The sequence below is a fragment of the Pogoniulus pusillus genome, chromosome 19, assembly GCF_015220805.1.
Source record: "Pogoniulus pusillus isolate bPogPus1 chromosome 19, bPogPus1.pri, whole genome shotgun sequence".
Classification (NCBI taxonomy): Eukaryota; Metazoa; Chordata; class Aves; order Piciformes; family Lybiidae; genus Pogoniulus; species Pogoniulus pusillus.
The window spans coordinates 13,457,225-13,477,828 of NC_087282.1; the positions used below are offsets into that span (position 1 = coordinate 13,457,225).

Consider the following 20,604-nt stretch of genomic DNA (forward strand, 5'->3'; position numbering starts at 1 on the left):
AATTGCATCCTACCTGCTTAAACATTGACGTTATTTTTCTAGTTTCTGTATCCTTCCCTTATCTAAACTAAGAAAAACCACCAAAACCAACAAGCACCAGTGTGTGTAGAGACAGACACGATCCACTTTCCAGCAGACTCTTTGCTGTGGGCACAGTGGTTACCGCATTACCACGCTGCTCCAGCGATACAACGGCAGGTACCTCCAGCACCGAGAAGGCACAGCGGAATACCAGGATGTTGATGGTTGCACCCATGTTTCAGGTGAAGCCCCCTCGGTGCAGAGCACAAGGCACGAGCAAACCGCCGATAAGAAGGGAGGGGAAAACCTCAGGGAAGGTTGAAGAACCACAGAGGAGCCGTTTTGTTTTCAGCAAGAGGCTCATTGAGGCCCTGGCTCGCACAGGCGCATCGCTCCCCTCCGGCCGCACGCATGCATCCACCCACGACACCCAAAGCACCAGATTCCCTAAATACGCACCCATTCTGCGCTCCTTCCGAGCGGAGAGCATCACCGAGAGAAAACGCATCAGCCCCGCTTGCCCCGCCGGTCCTGTTACACCTTGTTTGGGTTGATAGATCATAAAGCCTCCTGCTCGCCAGCAGCACGGCTCATTTCGGAGAGGAGGGTTTGCATTATTCCCCCCTACCCCCTCCCCGTTTCGGCATCATCCACGCAGACACACACACAGGTCACATCTTACACTTAGTAAGCAAAACACATTTACCGCTGCCACCGCTGCACGGGCGGCTCAGGAATTACCGAGACCGGCATGAAAACCGCACGAACCCAATTCTCCGCCGCTCGCTAGACAGATGGTTAATTATATTCAGAGCCGCATTTTTCGCTGGGATAGAGTTTCAGACAATGAGCCAGTTTTATTTGATTAGCCAGCTTTCTAGTTTAATACGCGGAATGACAGTTACTTCCAGGGTCGGGGCTTTCTTATTTAACAAGAATAAAATCCCACCCCACCCCCCAGGCTCTTTCTTTTTTTGTGCGTTCTGGCCGAGGCTAAAGTAAGTGCAGCCCCCCTCCCCAGCCTCCTCGGGCGCTGTAAATAAACCCCGCGGGGCCTGAAGAGAGGCGGGGGAAGCCCTGAGGGACGGCCGCGGAACCGGCCGCCCTGGGGTAGGGGGAGGTTCTGGGGGGGTCCCGCATCCCTCGGGGCCCTGCGGGGCGGCACCCCCGCCCAGAGAGGCACCTGCCCATGGATGGGATACGGGGGGGAGGGGGATAAGGAGGCGGCCCCAACTTGCCAGGCTCGGGCCACCCCATCCTCACCCCACACCCCTCACACACACACCGACCGCTCCGCTCCTTCCGCCGCGCAACTTCCCCGCAGGCCTCCGCGCCCCGCACCGCCGCGCAGGCCAGCATTGCCATCAGCATCCCACCCCCCTAAAACGCCACCCGGCGGCCTCCTCCTCCTCCCGGTCTCACGCCGCCTCCGCCGCGCTGTGTTTGAGGGGATGAGGATGAGGATGGAGGAAGGTGGGTGGAGGGGGACGAAGAAGCGCGGCGCCGGGACTCACCTCAGCGCCGGGCCCGCGAGGGAGGCGGCCGCGCGGGGCCGGCGGGTCCCCCCGCCCGCCAGGCGGTGTCGGCGGCGGCGGCGGCGGCTGCGGCGCTCACTCACTCCCTCCTCCCTCCCTCACTCAGCGCTGCTCCATGCGCCCGGGGCCCCGGCGCGCGCAGGTGGACGCGCCCGCCCCGCGCGCGCCGGCCCCCGCCCCTCCCCCCGCGCGCGCCGGCCCCCGCCCCTCCTCCTCCTCCCCCGCCACTGCCACCGCCGCCGCCTCAGGGCCCTCAGCGGAGCCAGCGCTCAGGGCCCGCAGCGTCCCATCGCCCCACGGCCGGGCCCCTCCAGCGGCGCGCAGCGGGCTCCGCGTTCCCTGCGGAGGGAGAGATGGGGGGGCGGCTCCCGCCTCGCCCCGTCCGCCTCCACCTCCTTCGCCTCTGCCGCGGCGGCCGCTCCCTTTTCGCCTCTTCCCCCTGCCCCAACCCCGGCAGCCTTGTGCTCATTCAGGAGGTGCCGGGGAGCGTCGCCGATGCCATTGTTCCCACAGCCGCGGGACCGGCGTCCGGGTGTGTGCGTGTTGTCCCCCACCATCACCTCACACCCCCCTTCCCGCCGCTCGCCGGGCGCGCGCGTCGCGCCGCCACCGGGCATAAAGGGCGCGTGGCCGCGGCACCGCACACCCACACATCCCACACACACACGGGAGCCGGCGGGACGGAGCGGTCTCACCTGCCGCTGGGCCCGGGGACAGGTGCCGCTGCCAGCGGAACGACTGGGAGCCGGTCCCGGAATGGGAGCGCGGCCTCCGGGTGGGGGATTCGGGCGGCCCTGTAGGCGAAAGTGGCTGAGGGGACAGCATTCACCGAGAGGAGAGGTGGCAAGCCCCGCGAGGAAAGGCGGCATCCCCCGGGCATGGGGAAGACAGGGCACCGGTGATACGCTTATCGCGGCAAGAGAAGATGGGCGCCGGGAGGAAGGCAAAGCAAGCGGCTCGCGGTCGGTGCCTCGGCCGCCGGGAAGGGCAGGCCAGGCCAGGCCGTACCGGCAGGTGGTTCCCAATGGAGGCGGTCGGCGGGCCGTGCCGCTGGGCTGCCAGCTTTCCCTCCCAGGCATTGCTCATTCGGGTCATAGAAGTGAAACTGACTCCCGCGTGAAGTCTGTCAATCGCTTTCTAATTCTGCAAAGAGCAGTAGATACCAGAAGGGAGCAGGGGAAGAGGATGGGAAATGGGGTCGGGGTCCCAGCAACTCTTCGGGTTTATTTTCATGATCACATTATTAATGCATAACTATGCTTGACGTTCAGGTTCCATTAAAAGCAAGAGGCTGCCTCATCTCCAGCTTGCTTAGGACTTGCTGATGCCCAACACCTAAAGAGGAAGGCATGGATTCATCAGACACTGGACTTTGCAGATCAGGAGAGTGAGAGAAACAGGCAAGGCAGGAACCTACATCTACAGATCATGTACAAAGTCTGTGAGCTTATAAATACACCCGTTCTCACAGGACCCCCACAACAGCCTTTAGTATTGCAGCCCTATTTCTCCATGACATCCACAGCGCTGCTCGGCTCACACAGACACCGTGCGCAGAGTTACTGCACTGAGGACAGACTGAAAGTTTTGCTGTTCTGTTTTCTGAATCCCCGCAGTTGTTGAGTGAAGAGTAATTGCAACTGAGGAAAAGCAAGTGGAGTATTAGCCTTTAAATTAAGTTATTTTCACTGTGATATTTGAAAGAGGATCCTATTCTTAAGTTACCACTTGAGCGTACAGGAAATTCTGCTATCTAAAAAGTTGCTTGGGTGACTAAAATGGAAATATATTGAGCACTTTAGTCCTTGTCCTCGTGGCATCAGGGAGCCCCATGTGTATATGCTGTCATAAACCAGAAATAGCATATAGCAACATACATAAGGTTCTGAATTCAGAACACTATGCATCGGCTTCCAGCACTGCAAAATAAGCAACTAATCCCATTTGTTCTTCATTAGCAGTGGTGCCCAGGCTATGTCATACACCGAAGAGATGATTTGTTTCTATGTGCTTCAGGTGTTTTGCCCTGCTGTGGAAAGAGATGAGCAGTTAGGAGCTTTGACTGAGGCCGCAGACGGAGTCACTGTCACTGCAGCACCACATCCCAGTCTGATCTTGAAAGATGGCATTTCTCTCTCCCATCACCATAGTGCTATGGAAGTCACACAGGTCAGTCCATGTACCTCTGTATACTTTACCAGAGTGCTGCATTTTATTTCACACACAGAAAGATTAAAGTAATATAAGTGAGTGATTCATCAGGGTCAGGTAAGATGGTGACAGCACACCCGATCAGTAAAATAAACACGTATTTGGATGAGATTTGTGAACTGCTTTCAAAAGTTCATAAATTTAAGGGAGGTTTTGCCTGTAATCACTCTGCCCCCAGCACACTCACACACAGGCTGCTACCTTCAAAAGCTTTACCAGCAAATCACAGAATTGTTTTGTTAGGAAAGACCTCTAAGATCATTATGTCCAACCACTGACCTAACATGACCATCGCCACCAGACCATGTCGCAGAGTGCCATGCCTACATGGTTTTTGAACACCTCCGGAGATGGTGACTCCCACCACCTCCCTGGGCAACCTATTCAGCTCCTCTCCTGAGGCACTCCTTGCACCCCAGATTATAGGACTAGAAGCACCAGGGCACCAACACAGTGTTTGACAGACTACTTCAACTCCTCCTGACATCTCTGGGACGGAGACAGCAGCAGTGCTGTGTGAAGGGAGGTTAGTGACTACAGCAATCAGCAGAATATAATCACTTAGATAAGATTAGATGTAAGCGTGGGGACAGCCATCAAGGAGATGAAAAGATACATTCAATTAAACAAGCCCTGCACCTGGATCTGGTTTAGAAGACGACAACCCAAGTATTTATTTAAACGCTGTCTTGTAGAGAGAACACAAACATAAAGGCTCAAAGATTATCTTTGTAGCGGTGCTACAATATAATGCCTTTGGTTTCACTTATATTCATGTGCTGTTCATTGAAAGTACTGCAGTTACAGAGCTACCACAATGCTGATCGATCAGCAGCATAAAATTCTGTGCAGCTTCTTGGGCAATCTTAAAAATTAACAGTCTGTGCACTGTGATCTTTTTATGCACTGCTACAAACAGATGTAGAAAGTGGGCTGACACAACAGAAGTGCAGCTACGTACTGTGGCTAGGTATTCATTTTCCTGACTGTCAGAGAAAGAGCCTCACAGGTACAAGAACAAGGTGCTAAGAAAGCTCCCTGAGGCAGGAAGGGCTCAGTAAAACCCTGAGTGAGGAGTCATTGCGATGCCAGCCTGCACCTCGCTCTGCCCTGCTGCACACCCTCACTGCTCTCCTGACCTCCCCAGTACAGTGCAGCTGCAACATGCATCGTAATCATTCCCTACAACCTGTAAGATGGAGCACGTCAGACATTTACATCTGTCCCATCCTCCCAGCTGTCTTCATACCAAATCCATGTGCCCAGACACACAGATGTGCTGGAGCCTAAGCCTGTCTGTCTGTCTAGGAAGCAGAAGTCAGAGCCTGAAATAGCAGAACCTGGATTATGGCGACGTGCCAATAACACGGTGTTTCAAGTCCTCCAAGTGCCTATTTCCTGATCATTCCTTCTTTTCCTGATACCTGCTTTTCCTCACACATAGAAGCCTCACCAAGGAACACTTAATAAGGGTTAAATCCTTCATTTGGCATGGCCTGATTAATTCCTGCCATACAGACTAAAAAGGAGAGGTTCATAGGAGGATTCTGTTTTTGCAGAAAGCTGCCCAGATGTTACAAACCTTAAAAAGCCAAAGCAAAAGGCAGCAGGAGAACAGGAGATAACACCCTTCTACTCTACTCTACCCTGCCACAATGAGCTGGAGAGGATTTCTTCCCCTAGACTTTCAGGACCAACTTCTGAACAAGAACAGTATGATGTAGATCACTAGCAGAACAGGAGGCATTCCATGCTGGGGATGTGTTTCTGTCAAGTGGGTAAGAGACTCATACCATCTCCTCCTTCCTGACTTACTGAGTCCTAATACACAGTTGAGAACTAACTGTGTGCTGCAGGAAATAATGCTGAGCCTGCAAATGGTGACTCATCTTACTGAGACTGAAGCAATTCCTGAAGAAGACAAAAAACTGTAATCAAAAGCTGCCACACAGAAATTCTCCTTTCCTGTCTGCTGCATCTAGCAAGACTTGGAGCTTTGTCAACCAACCATCACAACTCTACCCAAAATAGTTGGTCATTGTAAACCTCAAAGGTTGTGGAAAGATTCTCTCAATGCTCCTGTTTTTGCATCCCCTTTTCAGTTTGCTAAGAGGAACTGAGTGAGCAGTGCTGCTTTTGTCCATATCTTCTCTCTGCCCTGATGGGTGATATTTCAGGAACACTCAGGACAAACTCAAAGCTGCTGGCGACCTCCCTGCTCCAGACAAGTTTCCAATAGGCCTGACAGATCTACAGAAGGCAGAATGGTGAGGAGGGTCCCAGATTAATTTTCCAGGCTTCTCTATTCTTTGACAGGCTCCTTGCTCCACTTGTCAACCTTCTCCACCCAAACCCACCCAACTCTCCTCACAAGGCTAAAAGGCTTTCTTATTCAGGTCAGAAAGGCCAGGAGGTCAACAGCCTTCGAGGCTCCCATGGCCCAATAAATACAACATTAAAACCTTGCTGCTAACAGTCTCTGATTCCCTAAATTAATCCAGCTCTATTTCTCCATTTTCCCCCACCCCTCTCCCAACATTTCAACTTGAACTTGTAAGTCTTTGTTTCAGTTCTGCATTTGTCTTATCGTGTTTCCATGGCCAAACACCTCATTACTGGGGGCTTCTGAACAGGAGGAAAGAAAAGCTTACATCTGTGCCTTGGCCAAGAAGAGCACTGCAGACAGAAGGCTCTGTGTTCTCTCCTTTCCTTGGCAGGGCTAACAACCTTGGCCACTTTAAGGGAGGCTACCGGAGTAGCAGGGAGCGGGGGAAACTACAAAAAAAGACAAAACCCAAAACAGCAACAACAAGACAAGGGGCTTGGGAATGGTCTGGTGTTTTTACAGTGATCCAGAGCATGGGTTAGAACAAAACTTGGAGAAGGCAAAAGGGTCAGGATGTGCCACACTAGAAAGGTGGGTTGAAGGACAGAAGGAAAATGCATTCAGTGACAGCTTCTGAAATAAGACAACGAGCTGCAGCAGCAGAGCTGTGGAGCTGTTTGCCTCTAGATAGACCCCAAGCTGCAACTTCCAATGCCACATCCCCTTCTGGAATCCAACATCCATCAGCCTTTTGCAGAGAACACATGCAGAATGAAACAGAACAGAGAGATGGGGTTGACTCCCTTGGTTCAAGGTGCCTGCACTTCTGCACATAATTTTGGCATGGGAGCAGTGAGCCCCACACAAAGTGGGCAGACCTAGTATTCTGCTCTTGATCCCCTTTCCAGGACAGGCCTGGAAAAAAATCCATTCTTTACAGATTTGATTTACTCAGGACATGAAATCTAATGGCTCTGGTGAAGCTGAACACCTCTGCTCTGTGCACGAGGTGAAGGAACTGCAGAAGCGCAGTAGATATTTCTGGATATCCCATAGACCAAACCTCATTGCTGCTTTAGGCAAGCTGGCTGGCATCTGAAACTCCTGGATAAAGATGATAGAGTCACAAGAGCTGCTGGTGAGGACTCCGTTAGCAGGTGGAAACTCAAGGTTTGCTGAGCACTGACACCTTTCCTGTTACTCTTTTGTTTCTGTTTGGGGCAAGCTGCTCCTCCTGTTGCCGAGAGAGTTGTTGCTTGTTGTGTTCCAACCAACTATTTCATTTATTTAGGAAACATTAAGCTCCTTGTGCCTGCAGGCACCTTCTGCTTTGTGCTCTTGCTTCTAATACAGAGGACACTCCAGCAGTGAACAGAGGTCACAGCGAGCAGAACTGATGAAGATGGTTGTTGCCATGCAGACAGGGCAGCAGCATAACATGGCCACAGAGGTCTTGCCATCTCCATTGCAGCTTGGCCACTCTCCAAAAGTAAATCTAGCCTCAGAGAAATACAGAAAGGTATATTCAGCATCAAAAGCATTCTCTTAAATGAGTATCTGTGAAAATGCTCACTTCCTTTGAACTCTTTTCCCAAAGCATGAGAAGCTTGGGAACTTTTGTGGGTTAGCTGCAACTCACCCCTGTGTCAGCCAACAGAACCACTCAGGTTTAGCTCTTTCCTCTTTTAAGCCACATCCAATTATGCAGCTTAACCAAACCAATAGCAGCAGTTTTGCTAAATATGCAACAGTCTTCTCACCATATTTTGATGTGGGGATACAGAAGGAAGAGGCCATTTTGTTTCCAGTGCAAAGACCCTACAGGGTTTGGCTGACATGGAAAAGGCAGAGCCTGCTGTGGTCTATCCCAGGTCACCCTTTTTACTGGCATCTCTTGGATGTGCCCACATCAACCTGAACAGGAAAGTATAACAGATCTCAGCGTTTTCCCTCCCATTGTTCCTCAGGACTGCAGTTCATTAATTACAAGAAATGCAGTTTCGTTGCTGTGCATTAACCAATGACTTGCCTATTAGCACTGCTGTCTCCAATCAAAGAATCATTTATGGAAAACAAGGGCAGAGGGAACAACATGCTTTGGCAGCTTGGAGATGATACGCCCAGAGCTTTAGACCCTCTGTCTTATATTTTTATGTTAAAGTATCACAAGATATTACCATATTTTTCATTATTATTTGTGGCACTAAATACTGCAGCACTCAGTGCCAGATGGCTAATATTCAGAATAAAAATACTGCGAGGCCAATCTTAGAAGGGCTCGATGAGAACTAACAGCATGTATTCATCCTGCTTTCCTAATGCACACAGTTAAAATATTAGCAGACTCAAAATCTGGTTTTCCAATTTAGAAGAACAGTGTATTATAGAATTATCAGCATGCAGATAGACATATATTTAAATATGTATGGATAAGGGTTTTCATTTCTTGCCATTTTATTTGTGTGTTTTAAGGGTCTTAACGTAACACATGGGAACCTCTTCTGTCTGTCTTCAGAAGGTTATTTTGACCAGCAAAGAAAAGTAAACAGTTTCAAAATGTATGAGGAAGACAAGCAAAAAAACCTTTTTCTAGAAACTGTTATTGGTACAAAATACTTTTTTTTTCCTTCTTTTTTAATATATAAACAGCTTGAGTCCTAAACTTAACCAGATGGAAACGTGCCTACAAAGAGTTGGAGCTAATTCAGAAGAGACTGACAGCCAACAGATGAGCCAATTTAGACCATCCCATGCCAAAAATGGTCAATCATGTTATCTTATGTGTGACTCTGCTCTGGCAGATGCCAACTCTATCCAAACAACTTCAAGCATTTCTTTGGAAGACAGGATTATTTTACACATGCTTTTAAAAAATCATAATAATGCCTGATTCTTCTGGAAACATTCCACTTGGTTTCAGCATTTTCACAAGAGATTTTTATTAATTTATTTTAAGGATAGACCTGGTTTTTAGAGCCTCCTAACAGAGTAAATGCTTTCCAACCCAGCAAAGACTGATTAAAAAAATATTAAATTGCAGTTCAGTGATTTAAATATTAATAAAAGCAAAGCTCTACACCTATGCAAACCAATTTAGTTTCTTTCTCAAGGCAGAATGTTTGCTTTCAGAACCACAAACAAACACAATAGTAAGTACAGATTAAATGTGCCTCCTACATTCCTTATCGTCTTCCCTAAAATTAAGTCTAAAGTTAAAATTAAAGGACGTTTCTTTTATGGTGAGTGATTACAACCAAACCTTTTTTATTTTAATTGGCAATTCATAATTTCTCAGTGATTTTTTTTTTCCCTTTCCAGAAGACACGTTGACAGATTTGCTGTTAATCTGCATCAGACTGCAACGGGGAAGGCCCAACCTCCCCCTCCATCTCCAGTGTAATGTACACACTCCCCCACCAGGGAATCTACCACTGGTAAGCTTATTTTTCTTTTTTCCCTCTCTTGCCTCAAATTTGAATAAGAATAGTCAAAAAAAAGGGGGGAAATCACTTATTCAGTTATTAGTCCATCCAAAGAGCACACAGGCGTTCAATCCATTCTCCATCACATCACATCACATAACCTGTATTTAAGCCCTGTAACCTGCTGTCAGCTTCATCTCTGTTTAAACTTGTCTAAATTTTAGCCTCACGCTGCAGCCCTAGGAGGTCTCAGGTGATGAGATTTTTTTTAGTCTCTGGTATACTGAAAGCTGCAGAAACGAGTGTAAACACTTGGTAGATCATCGTCTTTCACAAAACACCTTGAAAGGCTGCATTTAAAAAAGATTAACGTCTTCAAATCTATTGTTTCCAGAGAGAATAATGCAGGCTTTTCTCCCAAAGAAGAAGAGGGCAGCAGTTCTGCTAGATAGCCTGTAGTTTGGGTGTCTTCTTGACAATTGCACACAAAGTTGCAATTTCATTTTCTATTTGTACAGCAGGTAATTGCACTGCCTGCGTGCAGTAACCTTACCTCACACAGCATCAGGGAGCCAGGCAATTATCTGTAGGAGCTACAGCAAGGTCTCAGTTCCCAACCTTTTTGTAGTGTCTTTTGTGATGACAGTCCCAAGATTTTGAGTTCCACGTGCATTAATCTAGACTGAAATCTAGACCTTTGGAAGGTTTTAGAGATCCTCCTTATAGGACAAAAACATATTCTCAGTAGTGTGATCGTTTTCTGATGTTATTCGTGCTTCTCTTCTAAAAGATGTGCATGACAGAAAGGCTGGCTGTGGATGTTGACTTTGCACTTGAGACAACTCTCACAGAAAGGTTCAGTGACACACTGGAAAGGTTCATATACAACATTCACTTTTCAGCTGATGGAAACATCAGGCTTTAAGTAACAACACCCTGCTCACATCACATTTTCCCTAACTAGTCCTATTTGGTTTATAGATTATATTGTTCTTGTACCTTGGCAGGACCTTGGGCACCACTCAATTCAAGTATTTTTGACACTTCCAGAAACAGAGCACCACATCAAATAGTGTAATAGAGAATCATAGAATCCTTTAGGCTGGAAAAGAACTTTAAGATCATCAAGTCCAACCATTAACCCAGCACTATCAAGTGCACTGCTAAACCATCTCCCTCAGCACCACGTTTACATATAATTTAAATCTCTCCAGGGATGGTGACTCCACCACTGCCCTGGAAAGCCTGTTCCAGAGATTAAGCATTCATTCAATGAAGAAATTGTTCCTAATGTCCAACCTAAACCTTCCCTGGCACAACCTGACTTGGGAGTCCAGTGCCCACCTGGCTCCAACCTATTTTCAGGCAGCTGTAGAGGGCAATGAGCCTCCTCTTTCCAAGCTAAACAACCGCAGTTCCCTCAGCTGCTCCTCACCAGCCCCATTCTCCAGACCCTTCACCAGCTTTGTTGCCCTTCTCTGGGCGTGGTCCAGACCCTCAAGGTCCTTCTTATAGTGAGGAGCCCAAAACAGAACCCAGTATGATATCCTGCAGACTGACTAAGATCAATTTCTAATCTGCACTGGGGAGCAGCTTCAAGATGACGCATCACTAGGATCAGAAATGCTCTGTCCCAACCTGCCCCAAGGCTGGTATGAAGGTCTGGATCCTTTGGAGAGAACCACAGGCTGCTGGAGAAGCTCTTGGAAGGAATGGAAAGCTAACTTTTACCACCTAGGTGGGTTTGGGTTTCTAAAATAGTTCATGTCCTCTCTGTATGGACAGTTTAGTGCTGTCCATACAGAGCAACACTGGCTGAATTTAGTTGGCTATACTGCAGCTACCTGGTAAACCATGTTCTGTGTCTGAGCCACCATTCTAACAGGTCCTAAAGCAAGTTCAGCAGTGAAGGCTTTAAGGAGAAATGTGCATTAAAACAAGTTTCCTACATAATGTGTCTTAGGGCAAGCTCTACTCCATTGAGAAGAGCCACATAGTTCCATCACAAGGCACAACAAATTAACCTAGCAAGGAATCTTGTAGAAAGACACAGCTCTTCTACTTGACTGACCACACGCAGACATCTTGCGTATTCAGGGCCTTCTACAGTTAGGTGAGCTCCGAGTTTGCATCTCTTCTAACACTGCCCATTGCTTTTTAAATTGTTCTTGACTTGCTCTGAACCATAAAGCCATTAGTCTGTGTCCCCTTCCCATGCAGACAGTCCTGGTCACCTCAAAACACTCAACAACAAGGATCCTGTGAGGGTCTTCTCCTGTTCCCTGCAGAGTTCATAGGCTATTTTCACTTCATTATCTCCTGCAGTCGGAGAGAAATAATCTGTTGAGTAACTTCTTTTTAGTCGAGTGGTAAGAATTGTGTCGTGGTCATTTTTATAGAAGTTCACCTGCATGACACTGTGGAAAGTCCTGGAGGAAGACTTTTGGCCCCCACTTTGGAAGACAACTGCACCATTTCCATGAAACACCACCCACATCTCGCTGCAGTCAATAGGAACTAACCCGAGCATGTTTAACAGATGTCACAAACAGCTCCCAGACTGTCACAGCTTTCCAACAGTTCTTAGTTGGTTGTTATTACAAGATCCCTGTAAGTCCCCAGCAAGCACTGCAGCCTCTTACTCTGCTCCTCACGTTCCAACTGGTGACGTGAGCTGTCAGACTGTAAACTCAGAGTTGTCAAAGAGCTATAAATTTGCAGATTTAGTAAAAGAGCTTAACATTCCTTTGAGCAAAGTACTTAAGAGATGTATGCCATGGAATTTATGGTCTGTGAAAGTCTGCACAGTTTTCTGGCTAGAACGGGAGCTCCATAGGACAGCTCAGATGTCAGGAAAGCAGCTTTGGTCTAAATCAGGCACTGCCATTAGACATGAGCTTATGTTCCCACTGAATGAATTTCCTCAGAGACTTTAATATCCAAGTCTGAAACCAGCCATTTCTAGGATTTGCTTTGCTAGACACCTATTAGAAATCATTTGGACTTTTACTTCCTGGACCTTGACTGCTTTCCAGTAGACTAAAGACCAGTTAGAAAGTTTGGGGCCTTAAATTAAAGCAAAACTTCCAAAACAATCTACAGAAACCATTTTCATCAGTTTCTCAAGCTGACCATACGCTGAAAAGCAGCTTCCCGTGTTTCCCTTTCGTTTGCACAAGTGCTATTTGCATTTGGCTTGCCCTCAATTACTCCTGTGCTGTTTATCTTCTCAATATTGCCATCCACCTTCACTGGTTTCCTGTTCCTCCTTTTATTAACTGTGGTCTCTGTGGTTTTATTTAGTGCTTAGGGCTTGATAGTGTGGCATGATGGCTTTATCTGCAGGAATTACGAGAAGATATAAAGTGTTTTAAACACTGCTGTGTGGATAAATACCTTCCAGACTCTGGCTGAGAGCCCTTGCATCATGCAAGTATCCAGCTAAATCTGTCAGAATTAGAGTAACTATAGTGCACAAACCTATGACACAAAGGAAGTCTCAGAAAGCTTTAAGCAATCACTTTTGTGTACAAAATACTTTGTAACTTGAGAGTCTAAGACCCGATGGAAATTCCAACCACCAGTTCTGCTGGGAGCACAGCTGAGGCAACAGCAACTGCTTGTAAAAAGCCCATCCTCATGCTCTGCACACTGCTAGCAAGCACAGGAACCCTCTCATTTACTAGGGCTGAATCTTGCCTACCCCAAGTGGTTTTAGCCATGGAGGAAAGTTTCTGTGGTCAGCTGAAGACTTCTAACATCAGCAGTCTCAGGGGACTTACAAGAAAACGTAAGGCTGATGGTGTGCCCAGGTGGCCAGGAGAGCCAATGGCGTCCTGGTCTGTGTCAGGAACAGTGTGGCCAGTAGGACAAGGGAGGTTATTCTGCCCCTGTACTCAGCACTGCTCAGGCCGCACCTCGAGTACGGTGTCCAATTCTGGGCCCCTCAATTCAAGAGAGATGCTGAGGTACTGGAACATGTCTGGAGAAGGGCAGCGAAGATGGTGAGAGGCCTGGAACACAGAGCCCTGTGAGGGGAGGCTGAGGGAGCTGGGGGTGTAGCCTGGAGAACAGGAGGCTCAGGGGTGACCTCACTGCTGTCTACAACTACCTGAAAGGAGGCTGTAGCCAAGTAGGGGTTAATCTCTTCTCCCAGGCAACCATCAACAGAATGAGGGGACACAGTTTCAAGTTGTGCTGGGAGAGGTATAGGCTGGATGTTAGGAGGAAGTTCTCCACAGAGAGAGTGATTTGCCATTGGAATGGGGAGATGGTGGAGTCGCTGTCCTTGGAGGTGTTCAAGAAAAGATTGGATGAGGTACTTAGTGAAGTCTAGTTGATCGAATAGGTTGGACTGGATGATCTTGGAGGTCTCTTTCAACCTGGTTGATTCTATGATTCAATTGCCTCCACCTCTTACACTGCTAAGCACCTGAATATACATTTCACCAGACAGGTGTGATGCTCTTTGCAGCACCACTAAAGCAGAGCTGAAGGTTTCTGGTAAACACTAATTATTAGTGTACATGACATTCAGAATCATTCTTTCCACACTGCAAGAATTGTGTGCAGGTACCACTCTCTGCAACTCCACCTCTGACCATTTTGGAGGCTCTGCCAGGTAAAATGGTCACACACAGACACTACTGAACATCAGATGGCTGTGCAACTCCAGTAACACATCAGCTACAGTGGACAAAAGCCAGCTTACAGCAGGCTGTTAGCAGCTTTCTCAGATTTCAGGCTACTTGCCTGCCCAACTGGAATAAGCAGACACTGTAGCAGAACGATTTGAAAGAGCAAGCCTCTCCCCACAAGAGAGCTGCTACATGAGAGGTCCACAGGCAGCACAAGGGTCTTCATTGTGTGGTGTCCCATTCCACCGAGGTCATCTGGTAAGGTCCTTTGGAAGACAGCACTTCCCCACAACACATGAGGGGAAAGGGCCCAGAGCTAAGACAAAAGCTGCCAAAGTTCCTTTGAGTTCATAGACAGGAAATATTTCAGATAGGATTACAGGAGAATTGCAGCCCAAATATAGAGCAAAGTGAGGTGATGTTTAAGAAGATCAGCCTGTGTGCAAAGCTGCAAAGAGAACTCCTGCAAGCACTGGATGGGATGAGCATTCAAAGTTTGCAGCTAGGGGATTGAACTTAAGAGATTCTTCCTTCCCCCATTAACCCAAATTCACCTCTCTGAATTCCTCTTCCTTTGATATTTATATTTAAACACTATAACATAATGCTTTTACAAAACTCACTGCATTGTATAACTTAAGGTAATCATTTACTTTTATCCTAGAAACTTCACAAACAATTTGCTCAGGCAAATGACATTCAGTGCTATCTATCACACACCACTAAACGTTAATCAATTCCCTCCACACCCTCAAACTTAAACTCCAGGTTCTCCATAACACAGCTTTTCAGGTTACAAACTTTACAGATTGCTCCCTGTCTTTACTTCAGACAGTTCTCAGACATGTGCAGGTACTTCACACATGCAGAGAACTTTGGATTCAGTCCCTCTACCTTGCTGAGGTCACATCTGAAGTTCTGGGGTCCCCAGATCAAGCTTCCCAAGGGAGCTGTCAGAGAGAGTCCAATGAAGGCTACAGAGATTCTTAGGGGCCTGGACCATCTCTGAGAGAAAGAAAGGATGAGAGACCTGGGGCTGTTGAGCCTGGAGAAGAACAGCCTGAGAGGACATCTTCTCAATGTTCAATAAGACCTAAAGGGTGGGGAGCAAGAAGATGGGGCCAGATTCTTCTCAGTAGTGCCCAGTGGCAGGACAAGGGGCAGTAGGCACAAACTGGAACCCAGGAGGTTCCATCTGAATGGCAGGATAAACTTTTTCAGTGTGAGGGTGCTGGATCACTGAAGCAGCCTGCCCAGAGGTTGTGGAGTCTCCTTCTCTGGAGAGATGCCTGGACATTGTGATCCTGTGCAACCTGCTGTGGGTGACCCTGCTTTAGCAAGAGGCTTGGACTGGATGATCTCTAGAGGTCACTTCCAACCCTCACTGTGCTGGGATTCTCTGATTAAAAAGACTAAAATCTATCAAACATCTTTGTCCTGTTAATGCTCCAGGGACACGTGATGCTACTACACAGCCTGGAGGAGAGCTGGCCAGTGCAGATGCTCATCTGCATTCATCACACCAGCTGAGGAATGGCTCCCCAGGTGAGTGGTAGTATGTAACTACTTTGCATTTTAGTTGTTTCCTTTACTAGCTAGCATTTGATAAGTTGTTGCTCTGAGTTTCCTTCCCAGTGAGGCCTTACTATCCCAGGTCCAAACCCCATTACCAGCAAATCCTTACCCAGGCTTCGAAGTCTGCGCAAGGCAGAAGGAACAACTGGAGCCTAAAATACTTTTGCCTTGTGCTCTCCTTCTCCCTTGTGTCCTGCCAAATACCCTAGATTACTTGAATCACAGAACAATAACAGCAGCAACAAGCCATGTCACTCACCACTTCTCATAAGCTCTGCTCTTCCCAGAACATATTCCCTGCTTGTCATGGTCAGTACACCCCATCTTCTGCCCATTTCATAATTCATGCATCAGCTGTGCTTGAAATGTTCACTCTGAATTACAGGCTGACCTTCACATTCCACTTTAACCAGCATAAAATAGAAACTTTCCATCTTTTCAACCTCCACTTCTACAAATATTTGTTGGTGCACACACAAGGCCAGGAAAATCGTCAGAAGACTCTTGCAGAGTACTTCACCAGGTATTCAAAGGACACAACACCAGCTGGTATATTGTCTTTCAACCTGTTTTTTTCCCCTCTCCCTAACGGAAGGGAAGAATATTCTCTTCTTTTCCCCCTCTCCAGGATAAGGTTGATAGCTTTACAAGACACATTTTAAGTTGGTGTGACATAAATGCTTTACTTGACAATTTCATAAAGAGCTACAAAGCATCTAGCACTGGAAATGAAATGTGGAGGAGCTGTCACTTTAGTCTTTCAACCTGGGGGATGCTATTTTAAATTCTGCCCTAAGACACCAGTAAAAATGTGTTTTTCCTCTTCTTTTCAAATTAATAAAACCACTGTGCAGCTGAGTACAATTGGCACTTCTCATCTGAGAGATCCTATGCTGAAACACTGAGGTGACTCTGGTCACATGCAGGAAATTTGCACATCAGCTCAGAGAATTCTGAGATTTAATTATGCACACAAAGCCTATCCCACCAGCCCTGCTTTCACAAGTGCCCAGCGACTCCAAAGAAAGTTAATCATCATTTACTCTCATGGGAAATGCCTGAAAGTCTACTCAAGAAGATACCTATAGCCTAGGACACAGCTTGCTGGTATAGCTAGCAATACATCATGTAGACGATCACAGATCACAAGTGCTCTGAGGATGGGCTGAGACAGCTGAGGTTGTCCAGTCTGGAGAAGGTTTCAGATGTACACTTTCTAGTCCAACCCCATCTGCAACTAGAGCAGGTTGCTCAGAGCCTCAACCAACCTGACCTGCAATGGTTTCAGGGATGGGGCATCTGCCACCTCACTGGGCATCTTGGGTCAGGGTCTCACCACTCTCAGGGTAAAACATTTCTTCCACCTCTCCAGTCTGAATTTCTTTTTTTCAGTTCAAACCATCACCCCTGGTACTGTCACAATAGGCTCTGCTCAAAGTCTGTTCTCAGCTTCCTGACTGGCCCTTTGAGGTCCTGAAAGACCACCAGGAGGTCTCCCTGAAGCCTTCTGTCCAAGCTGAGCAACCTCAATTCTCTCAGTGAAGGGCTCAAGCAAATTCTTAACCCAGATGTACTTCTGCTGTTCACAACTTGAGAGTTTACATTTATAAAATGTAGAAGTTTAAACTCAGAACCAGTCAAAGTTTTTCTTGATGTGTCATTCTCATCAGTGTGACTCATCCTACATGAGTGCTCTTCACGTTTTTGCAGCTCTACACACTGAAAGTTAAATGAAAGTTGAGTGGGGACAGAATTTAGGTGCGCTCTTTCAACTTACCTCTCTGATGTCACCTGGAATGTTTTTTCCTCATGCTAAGCCACATCCCCATCATTTCTGACAGCTTCACTATCATTACAGAGCTCCTCATCCATTGTTTTTGCTGAAAAGGTCCATCCCAAGCCTTCCAGAGCAACCACAGCTGTTACTAAGACCACTGCTCTTCCATGTCCATACTAGTGACTGTGTCCCCTGCAAAAAAGCTGGAAGAGCCATTTTGACAGGACAGCCACTTCTATTCACAAAGAGGCATCTTTTAATCATTATCTCCACACTGAGTAACATCAGGATTCAGGGGAGAAGTCTTCCAGCAGGATATTTATACATATTTTTGTGGTTCCTGAACACTGTCATCTCCCTGCACAATGGGAATTTAGACATTTTTATTCTGAAAAGGAACTTGAGCATCATTTCAGTGCTAGGAGATGTAGGTAACTACTCACCTATATAACAGAAGGGCTGAGGGTAAACTGAGGGATCAGCTGCAAACAGCAAGTTATAAACATCCATTTGTGAAAGCAAAACAACCTGCTCACCAACCACTAATTAAGATTTCTAGCTTAAGAGGTGAGAAGAACCCAAAAGCTCTGTTCCATTCTCGTGAGACTCCACTTGCAGTGTTGTATCCAGCTCTGGAGCCACCAAGACAAGACAAACATGGAATGGTTAGAGCAAGTCCCTTCCAACACAAAAACATTCTGTGGTTCTATGAATAGCCAAAATTGGTGTGTTTTGTCTTCAGATCTTGTGCCTATTAACTTTTTACATGGGAACTACAGTGAAATTCTCTAAGTTCATCTGCAAGGAGCAGCCCCTTTGTAACACCCATTGTTCACAAACACTTTCCTTTAAAAACAGAAAATATTTTTTTTAAATGGCTTTTTCCACTCTAAAATTGCAAAGATTTCATCATGCTAGTTGATGGCTGGCTTGAATTCTGAAAAACAACCAGCTTGAAGTCCAGAATGTGAAAAGCTGATGGTGAGAAAAGTGATGTTCCAGATTGCAGAGAAGCAGAATTATCCATATGCACTGAGGCCAGCAAAGAGCTCCAAACAGACCTGTTTGTGGTAAGACAGCAGAAAGTCACAGACACTGTCCTAGGAGCCACTGCACTGCACTGAGTCCCTCCACAGCCAGGACTGCCATTCAGCATTTTAAATCTCTGCTTTAATTGGTGACACTTTGGAGTTACATATCAATAAATATAAAATCATAGAATCATAGAATTGTTTTGGTTCAAAAAGACCTCTAAGGCCATCAAGTCCAACCACCAAGCAAACACCACTATGGCCATTAAATCATCTCCCAAAGTGCCACGTCCACACATCTCTTGAACACCTCTAGGCACAGTGACTCCACCACCTCCCTGGGCAGCCTGTTCCAATGCCTGACCACTCTTGCAGGAAAGAAATTGTTTCTAATATCCATCCTAAATCTCCCTGGCACAATTTCAGGCCATTTCCTCTCACTCTATCACCTGACACCAGGGAGAAGAGACCAACACCCACATCACTATAGCCACCTTTTAAAACAATAAAAGAGAGCGCAAAGAGTTTTACTCTCTAGCAGCTCACAAAATGTAACTCAGCATTTTGTTCTTGCATCACTTTGACAGAGCTGAGGCAGCAAATGTCGTGCTCACTCACCACTCATCAGCCACGCTAGGACCTTTTCTGCTTTCAGAGGAAGTTTATCCCATTTAACTTGGGGAAATTAAGGGGAGAGCAAACCCTTTTGTCTCTCATCAGTAGAGACGCCTTTTTTCTCCTCCTCCTGTTCTCCATTTCTTGTGTGTATCTGCTAAAGTGGTGAAGTCTATTACTGTAACCTGTGCCTTAGAAGCAGTCAGGCAGAGAAGTCCCAAACTCTGGAATGCTTATCTAGCAACTCCATCACAGAGGAAGTTCTCTGTCATCTCCAGAAACTCACTGCAACTCTTCACAGCAAAACTACTCTACAATTGGCCTCTGCTTTTAGTAAGTGCCTTTCTTAAGAGCTACGTCCTCTCATTCTGTTTGCTGAGAGCTAGACTAAGCTGCAGTGCAATGACTGCCATCAACACTGATGGCAGAGGTTGCTGATGGCACTGCAGCTGTAGTGAACTCTTCACAGATTTCAACAACCGGGAATTATTTCTGGTATTTACCACCAGAAAACGAGCCTCATTCCAAACCTGCCATGCCCAGAGGACTTGCAGAGTCCATCCCCAGTGATAAACGCAGCAGCTTTCTACAACCACTTCTTCATCTGCAAAATTCCCTTCTACAAATCAATCAAATTTGGCTTTTCCTTCCAGACAGTGAAGATCACACCATCTCCTGTGCTCTCTGCAGGCAATTACTAGCATGTTGAAGCTCTGCAACACAGAAAACTGTTCAGAGGAAAAACCTTCTCCAGCTTTCAGCCCAGTGACATTTCTAACCCTTGTGCCAAAAGAGAAAGGAATCTTCAGGACTGAAATATTCTCATTTTCAGCCTTTGCACATGATCTGCTGCAAGCAACAGCAGAGAAATTATTTACTTCTAACCACCAGCTCCTGCAGGGTGGGGAGAGACTAGGGAAGGACAACACATGAGTTGGGTTTTTATTAGCCACAAAACAGGAAAGGGAGATGCCTGAGAAAAAGACTTTTGAATAAACCTTTGCTAACTGCTTCTGGCAGTTCAGAGATAACTGCACCTTGAAAGCCAACCTCACCACTGTCAGAAACTAAAAATGAGACAATTAGTGAAAATAAAAGGAAGGTGGTAAGCTAGAATTCTGAGCTGCCACCACAGTAACAAGGCATCACTTTGCTTCTGCACTCCAAGAATGAAAATAAAAGGTCCTCCATTTGCTACACTTTAAACTGGAGATTGGGGGGTTTTTTCCCTCCCTGATTTTAATACAGCTAAAATGAATTTCTAACAGTAAAGATGGCAAAGGTTTCACACCCTTTAAATGAGTTCCTATGTTTAGTTACAGGGGAAAGTATAACATCAAAAAACAAACACTGTTTGCACCTAAATTTCCAGCAGCACTGAGTTCAGTGCTTTGCTAGTGCCCACACTGAGAAATCTTGCATCTGATTTACAACCATAATTACAGTGCAGTTAT

The 20,604-nt window shown here is 46.7% G+C and overlaps 2 protein-coding genes and 1 long non-coding RNA gene across 3 annotated transcripts in view; 2 read left to right on the forward strand and 1 right to left on the reverse strand.

Annotated features, from left to right (window-relative positions):
- Nucleotides 1-1,607, reverse strand: part of NEXMIF (neurite extension and migration factor) — a 201,498-nt gene extending 199,891 nt beyond the window's left edge. Inside the window, exon 1 of the mRNA XM_064159365.1 lies at nt 1,536-1,607. The gene's annotated coding sequence lies outside the window, so the exon portion shown is untranslated. The remainder of the gene's footprint in view (nt 1-1,535) is intronic.
- On the forward strand, nt 1,363-3,486 carry LOC135183972 (uncharacterized). The gene is made up of 2 exons (XR_010305794.1): nt 1,363-1,494; nt 2,828-3,486. It is a non-coding gene; the product is annotated as an uncharacterized LOC135183972 (long non-coding RNA).
- Nucleotides 1,797-20,356, forward strand: LOC135183971 (collagen alpha-1(I) chain-like). Its single transcript, XM_064159371.1, has 5 exons — nt 1,797-2,956; nt 3,573-3,725; nt 9,412-9,527; nt 15,605-15,697; nt 19,841-20,356. Exon 1 carries the CDS (start codon nt 2,052-2,054, stop codon nt 2,808-2,810), a length of 759 nt encoding a protein of 252 aa, XP_064015441.1. The 5' UTR covers nt 1,797-2,051; the 3' UTR covers nt 2,811-2,956; nt 3,573-3,725; nt 9,412-9,527; nt 15,605-15,697; nt 19,841-20,356.
- Nucleotides 20,357-20,604: the final 248 nt, after the last annotated feature.

What these genes read in the sequence shown, in the direction of transcription:
- LOC135183971 (XM_064159371.1), top strand. Translation starts at nt 2,052, where the DNA reads ATGCCATTGTTCCCACAGCCGCGGGACCGGCGTCCGGGTGTGTGCGTG.